The sequence below is a fragment of the Alexandromys fortis genome, unplaced genomic scaffold, assembly GCF_014885135.2.
Source record: "Alexandromys fortis isolate MF-2015 unplaced genomic scaffold, M_Fortis_MF-2015_v1.1 scaffold_1407, whole genome shotgun sequence".
In the NCBI taxonomy this organism is placed as follows: Eukaryota; Metazoa; Chordata; class Mammalia; order Rodentia; family Cricetidae; genus Alexandromys; species Alexandromys fortis.
In genome coordinates this window covers 1-8,349 of record NW_026069271.1, presented here as the reverse complement: position 1 = coordinate 8,349, position 8,349 = coordinate 1, and the positions used below count along the sequence as shown (strand labels likewise).

Sequence of the window (8,349 nt, the reverse complement as noted above, 5' to 3'; positions counted from 1 at the left end):
GGCCCAGGGCCAAAGCAGGTCCACTTTACATTCCCGTGGAAGACTTCCAAACCACCCCCCCCCCCACTGTAGCCCCGTTATGGTGAGTCATTCCAGTTCTGGGCACAGGAGCCTTCAGGGGCCCCATGAGCGCCATAACCACATAGTAGCATTCCCGTGGCCCCTGCTGCCCATGGTGGGTGCCAGGTACAGCACTTACTGTAACAGCTCTCGCAGGCCCGGCCGGCCCCGGGGCTCTGGCCTGGTGTCCCTGTGCCATTCACTACACTGGCCTTGACACTGTTGACGCTGATCTGGTTTGGATTTGGCTTGTTACTGATGGAGGAGAAGGATCAGTCACAGGTGCCCTGGGGTGTCTGTATCCCAACAGACATCCCTGTACCCCTGGTCTGTTGTATTCTGGCTGCCATACTCCATGCCCCAATATGCTGAGCACTAAACCCAGCTTGACTCCAGGGTCAAAAGAATTTGAATCCTCATCCCTCCTCCCCAGCTAAGAAGCTCATGAAAAGGGTGACGGAGGTTCCCTGACTTAGCTCAGGAGGCCACTGACCCCAATGGATCCTAAGAGTCCCACACCCACTGCCCATCTACCATTGGCCCCCAGGAAAATAAGAATGAACTTACTAGTTGGGAATATAAACCTGCTTTAACTTGCTCTCTGCTTCAGCTGCTTTCAAACGTTTCTTAAAACAAAACAAAGGGTTAGGTAGGTCACCAGGCTGGCCAAGGCAGCAGGGAGACCACAGGGAGGGGGACATCATTGTTTTTCCATCACTGGCTCCCTTGGAAAAGACTTGTGAAAATTTTGCATGGCCTCCCTCCTGGCCAACCTAGGACTAGGAAGTGGAGGTGTCAGGCTGGCTAGGGTTCAATAATGTCCCTTCCCCCCAGTCTCTGAGTCCTCTAGGGACCGTGGCTCCTTCCTCTTTGCTCCAGTGCTTAGGGAAGGCATGAACACATTAATGGGACTATATGGGGACTGTGGGGAAGGACGAGGTGGATGTGGTGTGGGAGGGTGGGATGGCCCACCTGTTGGACGTATCTGTCGGTGGTCTTCCACATGTAGTAATACTCAATGATGCTGGTGAGCGACTTCCATGGGAGCTGGGGGAGAAGGCGACATCATGGGTAGCAGAAACAGGACTACTGCCCACATAGGTAAGGAGTAGGGTAGCAGAGGCAAGGGCAGCGCTGGAGTATCAATTCTGGTCCCCCACACAACAACAAACTCCCTCCCCTGCTTGCTAACAACAGGAAGTGGGTGGCTGACCTTCCCTTGAAAACTCAGGCTAGAACCTGACAAGAACTTGGTTCTGTCCTCACTAAGGACCAGGCACGAAAAGGACAGGACTGGCAGACCTTGTTGTCTTGCCCTTCTGCCCATCACGAGACAAGAGCAGGTCCCGACGACTGTGTCACCATTCTCAGTGCTTTGCTCTTGTGCTCTTTGTCCTCTGAGCACAAGAGTGTCCAAAACGAGACGAGAGGCCCTTGTGCCACCCACAGCCAATGCTGTGCTTCTCCTTGGCAGGAAAGCCAGCTGTGCTGCTTCTCTGGGGTAGTTAATTCTACAGCTTCTTACAGATTCTTTATTCTTCCCCTTAGTATTTTGCTCAATGTTGAGGGCTGGGGTGGCCTTTATCTTTCAGCACACAGTAGTGTGTAAGAGCCCCTTGACCCTGCTCCTCTTCCAGTGCTTCCTGGGCCACAAGCCAAGTGACTGAAATCTTTTCACCTCAAGCTACTGTTTAAAAAAATGGCAGTTGTAATTTCAAAGGGCTCAATGGGTTGTTTTTGGCAGTGGTGGGGATCAAACCCAGGGTATCGCCCATGCAATCAAGCATTATACCACTGAGTTATACCCCAAGACTAGGGCTTCGGTCTTTACAGCCTAGCATGGTAGTTAGAAATGTCATCTGTTTCTTTAGTATCAGCTCAGCTTTATTTGCATGAACAATTGGCCGAGAGCAGACTCATGAAAGTGTGTTTTGTGGCATGGGGTTTGTCTGTTCTGTGGACAATCAATCCTGTTTCTGTATCTGGTTCACTTGATCCTCTGGCCAGTAGGCCTTGCTCTCCAGCAGGTGGCTCTGCAACCCTTTCTTTTGAGTCTCGGACAGACTCAGTTTATCTGCAGAATGGAGTCTAGAAATGTGCCGATTCTCCAGGGCTGTCCACCCATTGGAGCAACCATGTCTAGCCCTCCCTCAAATGCTGCCAGCTCTGTTCTAATTGCTGTATTCTTTCTATCCCATTCTTCTAACTACTTTCTGTCTAAAAAGGTTATGCTCACTTTATTTATTATTTTTTGTTTTGTTTTAAAGACAGGGTTTCTCTGTATAACAGCTCTGCCTTTCCTAGGACTCACTCTGTAGACCAGGCTGGCCTTGGACTCACAAAGATCTGCCTGTCTCTGCCTCCCAAGTGCTGAGATTAAAGGCGTGTGCCACCACTGCCCAGCTGTCTAGCAGAGACCTGGGTTCTGTGGGCCTCCTGGGGCTACGCCTTCTGACTGTCGGCCCTTCAAACCTCCTGTCCATGCCTATGCCAGCACTCTGCATGCTCCTGGCTCTCCCACCCTGGTCTGGACTTGCTGCTGCTGAGTTTGTTGGTTTTGTAGCAGGCTCTCACTGTTACCCAGGTTGGTCTCAAACTCATAATTCTCCTGTCTCAGCCTCCTGAATGCTGGGATTATAGAAATATTTCAACATGCTTAGCCTTGCTATTATTCTGACAGTGCTCCCAATGGACAACAGAGTCCACTCACTATAACCTCAAGGCTGTAGAGGTGGCCCAGCTGATTCACCTCCTTCCCCAGAGTGTCTGCAGGCTTTCAAGTCAAGTTTAGCACTATTCAATCCTTTGGGGAGTTGGGGACTCTGAGGGCTTCGGCCACTCAGTAAAGACCCTGAAGTCTTTACTGTGATTTACATAGGAGTGAGGCTCAACTTAGTTAAGAACAAAACAAGTTCAAGCAGTTTTGAGGATGGGTCTGGTAAGTCTTGAGGATGGGTCTGGTAAGTCTTGAGGATGCCCCCAAGGGAAGCTCCTACACAGTAGAATCCTAGCTCCACAGTGAGTGCCTATGCCCAGACTGAAAGGGCAGGGGCCTGGACAGGCACAGGCATCTTCCTTGGTGAGAGATGGGGCCTGGCTAGCCACTACCACAGCCTCAAGCACTTACAAAATCTTGTTGAATGTCTGTGAAATCCTTCCCGTATTTTTCCAGAGCTTCCTCGAAAAGGTTGGCTTCTGATGCTGACCACTCCTCCATCTCGTCCCTGCAGAGCACCGGCCCCCCCTGCGGCACGAGGGCTGAGATGGCCTTGGAGATGTCGTAGATGTTCTTGTGCAGCGTGTCCATAGCATGGAACTGTAAGACAGCAGGGCTCCCTGGGTCCAGGCTGTCCCCAGGCCCTAAGGAGTATCTTCCTCAACCTGGGATATGACCCCCCACTCTTTCAGGTCTCAAGGTAACAATCTAGTAGCTGCCAAGGCCCCTGGGTGGGAAATCCTCCCTAACTCCCTTGGCATATGTTAGACAAATCTAAGGTGTACCAGAAGATACTGAAGTCCTCAGTTTCCTTGCTAGGACCCTCTATGCCTCTGCGGCTGTTGGACCCCAGAAGAAAGCAGGGGAAGTGGCAGTGACCCACTCACCAGGGTGATGTCTCGGGAGGCTGCTGCGGCACTCATGTGCAGGCTAGGCTGCCGCACGGAGCTGCTGCAATCCAGGGCCCGTGCAAAGGTGCCCACGGAGCTGGGGAGAGGGAGATTCACTAACCACCAGAGCTGGAGGGATTGCCTCCACCAGGCAAGTCAGTGAGGGCCAGGACCCAAGTGGCACACCCACCAAAGGGTCTCTGGGGTTCAGTTGTAGAGGAGGCCAGGTAGAAGCTGCATGAGCAATTTGGTGGCATCTGAGTTCCCATGTGCAAATGAGTCAGGGTAAAGAACATACAAAAAGTGCCTCGATGCTGGTTAGGAGAATTCTCCATCTCCACTATGTCTGCTGGAGATCTCTCTAAGGGGAGCTGCCTCAGACCTGGGAATGCCAAGCCTCACCGTCTGTGGCAAAGGTAGACAGGGCTCCTCCTGGGCCATGCTGGAATTCACTTGGGCTTCAACTGCCCTGTGGGCTCAGCACTGGTTCTCTAGGTCCTACCTCCTTCATTCAAGCAGCCTCCAGCCACCCACTCAGACAGCTGGGAGCTCTTTAGCTAGATCCTAGCCTAGTCCTGGGAGAAGCGCCTGCCTATGGTGGAGATAGACCTCAGGGCACACAGTAAGAACAGAGGCCCAGACATACAGGTACACTTGTCATGGGGATCTGCAGGAACCCAGGATGTTTGCAGCCATAAAAGGTTGCATCCATACTCAGGAAAGGTCTGAGCAGGAAACAAGGGCGAGACCATGGACTTCATGTTGGATGTACAAATGAAGGCTCCGTGTCCCCAAGACCCACCACCATGCTGCAGGCAACAACTTGCTTACCCCTGGTTATTGGACTCACCGGGCCACTACAAGAAACTGGTCAATCTGCTTATCCACAAGTGGATTGTGGGCTTCCCACACCTTGGTCTCCAGTTTTGACTGATCACGGCCATCCTCCTCACCTATGGGAAACAAGCGTTAGAGCAGCAAAGGCTGTGGGAAACACTCCAGAGTGAAACCAAAAAGTCTGTTTGTTCCCCAGGCCCCACGGTATCACTTTTCCCCAGGTGATGGGAAGTGCTGACTGGGGGGTGGGGCAGTACATACACCCATACACATAACCTACCCGGCACTTGGCCCGGGAGGGCTTGTACACCCTATACATACCCAACACCCGAGGCTGGGCATGACCTGGGGAAGGGAGGGATCTGTTACTCTGGGAGTTATGGGACAATTGGTGAAGAAATAACTGTAATCATGAAGAGCACACAGCAGCACTGAGAGTCTAGAGAACTGTATCGTGAGCCGGGCCAGGCCTGACTCTAGGGAGATGCCCCAAGGAGAAATCCCACAATCATCCATTGTCTGACTCTCCAGCCAAGGACTACATTCATAATTTAATGAAGGTATCAGGCTTCGGGATTTGCATCAGATCCAATCAATTCCCCTTTGGTCCTTGGCATCAATGCACCATGTGTCCATGAACAGCCAGTACTTGAGTCCCTGCAGGGTACTGGGTTCCAAGTCAGGGCACGGAGCAAGCTCTCTAATAAAAGGACTGGATGTCTCCAAGGAGGTATTTCTGGTCCTCTTAAAGAGTTACTATCTCTAGGCCCTAAATCCAGGGCAGGGCAGATCACAGAGGATGAGGGTACTGAGTCGGAAGCCCACCACCGCACTTCTGTGGACAAGACCATGGACTTCACGGTCCCAGTATGGACCATGGTAAGGATTGAGGAGTTTGTATCATTATCAGGTTCTCTGGCAGTCACGGTCCACCGCTGGATTCTATAATCTTTAGCCTATGCAGGCCTAGTACAGGGGCATTTCCTCAGTGTTGTGGGTAGGTTTCTCTCTTGGTATGGACTGCACTCAATCCCTTCACCTGGAGACACAGTGTGTAATGCTTAGTATTCCAAGGTTCCAAAAACCAAGACACTGGTCAAAGCAAATGATTTGCAACTGTCTGAAACTGAGAGCAAAGAACACCAGAGGATTCCCACCTACACTGCTCCTTTGAAATTTCCAACATAGTTAATGGAGGCAGGTATTCAATTTCATATTCAAATTCAAAGAGGGACTGTGGGTAGGGATGGAGAGATGGCTCAGCAGTTAAGAGCATGTATTCCAGAAGACCCAAGTTCAAGTCCCAGTACCCGAATTTCCAGTACCCATGTCTAGCAGCTCACAAACACCTCTGATCTCTGTGGGCACCCCTGACACATGGCATACACACACATGAATAAAAGTAAGTATTTTTAAGAAAGACATCATGGGAAGCAACTGCCTTTGGGTCAAGAGGCTACAGAGGAGTACTAGGAGGGAAGAGGCCACGGTGGCAGGCCATTCCTCTGGGACCCTGAGTGGCTCTCTTAGGGATGCATTCTCCTAGCACTCACCAATGAGCCAACAAATGCCTGGGACTCATGGAACTGCTGGATTCCGAAGAACAGATGCTCCAATCGAGGTCCTCTAACCTTTGAGACCTCGCCAAGTTTCTGGTCCCTGTGTAACCTAAGCTCATGTAGATTTCACAGGCAAGGCCTCTGTTACTTTCCTCCATCTCTTCCCCTGGCCAGGCTAAGAAAGCAGATACTGTGGCTTCAGCCCAGGAGGCTGGACATGGTTCAGGACTGCTTATAGAGCCTCAGAGCTGGGGCTGTTTGGGGAAGAAGCTGAACTGAGGCCAGCACAGGGAGCAACTGGCTGGCTCTGGCTAAGAGGCTGTGCATGGGCATCAGGATGCCTAAGTGTCAGAGACTCAACCATGAGACAGAAGTCAACAAAGCAGTCTACTGAACACAGAACTCAAGAGGGAAGCACCCTTGTATCTAGAGAGCCAGCTGTTTGATAAGCCAGGTCCCACCCAGCTGCCACCCAACTGGGCTTAGCACCACATTCTGAGATTAATAAGCACAGAAAACAAAGAATAAAAAGCACCAAAGTTAAAGAGAAGGACACGCAAAATGACGTGAACATGTGCTGACTAGGGCCAAGTACTCTAAGGCAGCAATGCACTGTACTAGCACAGCCTCAGACTACGTACTACTCTCTTAAATTGAGCTAACAGTTAGATGGGATATGGAACCTCTGACAGGCTATTGGGACAGAGCCTGAGCGCTTTATTAGGGGACAAAGGCCAGGGTCTTGAGCTCATCAGATCATTCTGCTAGGGCTGCTGAAGGAAGATGTGGGGGGACCTGCAAGTCTCAGATGCTATGTCAGAGTTGGTGGGTGTCAATCTGCTCTGGTGGTGGTAAAATCACTTCTGACCAAACCTGAGAAACTGAGTTTGATCTCTGTGACCCACCATTATAGGACAGAACCTATTCTTGCAGGATGTCCTCTGACCACCAAACCCCTAAATACAGATTAATGAATAAATAAATGTGATTTTACACCACCCCAAAAAGGAGGTGGTGTTGAGATGGTTCAGTATGCAAAAGTGCTTGTAGCCAAGCCTGACAATTTGAGTTCAATCTCTAGAACCCACATGCTAGAAAGAGGTGACTCCTACACGTTGTTCTCTGACCTCCACAAGCACACTAAGAACCTGAACTAATCCTGGGTTTCACAGGGTAGGTCTTCTGCCCTCTACACACCTCGCACAAATGTAAAAACTACAATGAATCAAGTGTGGTGGCTGCCTCTGTATCCTCAGCGCTTTCAAGGCAAGCAAGAGGGCAGGTCAGTTTGGGCTATGTAAAATGAGTGAGACTCTGTCTCAAAACAACTGGGAATGAATAGGGCTGGGGAAATGGTTCTTTCGTTAACAACACTGACTGCTCTTCAAGGGAACCTGAGTTCAACTGCCGGCACCCACAGAGCAGCTCACAACTGCCTGTAACTCCACCCACAGAGATCCAACACCTTCTTCTGACTCCATGGGCACTGTACAAAAGTGGTGCACCAATACACTTGCAAGCAAAATATCCACACACACGAAATATAAATAAATACGACGAATGGGGCTGGGGTTGTGGCATGTGACAGAGCAGCTGCCTAGCAGAAACAATATAAAATCAAAGTCATAATGAACCGCCAAAGGGAAATCCCAGATCACGAAGCTCAAGGGGTTCAACAGGTGGCTCTTGGATTTGAGATTTGCTTCTGGATTCCAATGTCCCCAAGGAAGGAGGTGTTGAAAGAGCCGAAGTCAAGGTTACCGAGGTTCCAGCTACAGGTACTACTTCCAGCTTCCTCTCTCCTGGCCCAGCCTGAACCTCACCTTCTTTTAGCAAGTCGGTGATGTCAGCCTGGTACCGATTTCCTACTCGGATTTCCCCTTTATCAGCCAGGAGGGTCTTCTGCTGTGGGTCGTAGACTAAAGAATAGAAGAAGAAATCCTGAAAAACACCACACAAGACAGGCGTCAGGTGAGTTCTCTACCTCCAGCTGCTCTCAACAAGCCCATTCAGTTCTGACGGTGTATGTGTGTATGTCCTGCCTGACCATGACCCTGGGCGCAGAAGCCCCCACAGCAACAGAAATGAGGTAAGAACTGGGAGGGAGGGCTGGAGAAATGCCTCAGCGGTTAAGAGCATTGCCTGCTCTTCCAAATGTCCTGAGTTCAATTCCCAGCAACCACATGGTGGCTCACAACCATCTAAAATGAGATATGACACCCTCTTCTGGCCTGCAGGCAGACACACAGACAGAATACTGTATACATAATAATAATAATAATAATAA

The 8,349-nt window shown here is 50.5% G+C and overlaps 1 protein-coding gene across 1 annotated transcript; it reads right to left on the bottom strand.

Moving 5' to 3' along the window:
* Positions 1-55: 55 nt before the first annotated feature.
* On the bottom strand, positions 56-8,042 carry LOC126496153 (metastasis-associated protein MTA1-like; the record flags this gene model as incomplete). The annotated part of the gene is made up of 7 exons (XM_050133711.1): positions 56-315; positions 628-686; positions 1,033-1,107; positions 3,188-3,376; positions 3,664-3,763; positions 4,517-4,619; positions 7,886-8,042. Coding segments are annotated over 7 exons (921 nt in total), but the record flags the coding sequence as incomplete, so codon positions are not given.
* Between the last annotated feature and the right edge of the window lie 307 nt (positions 8,043-8,349).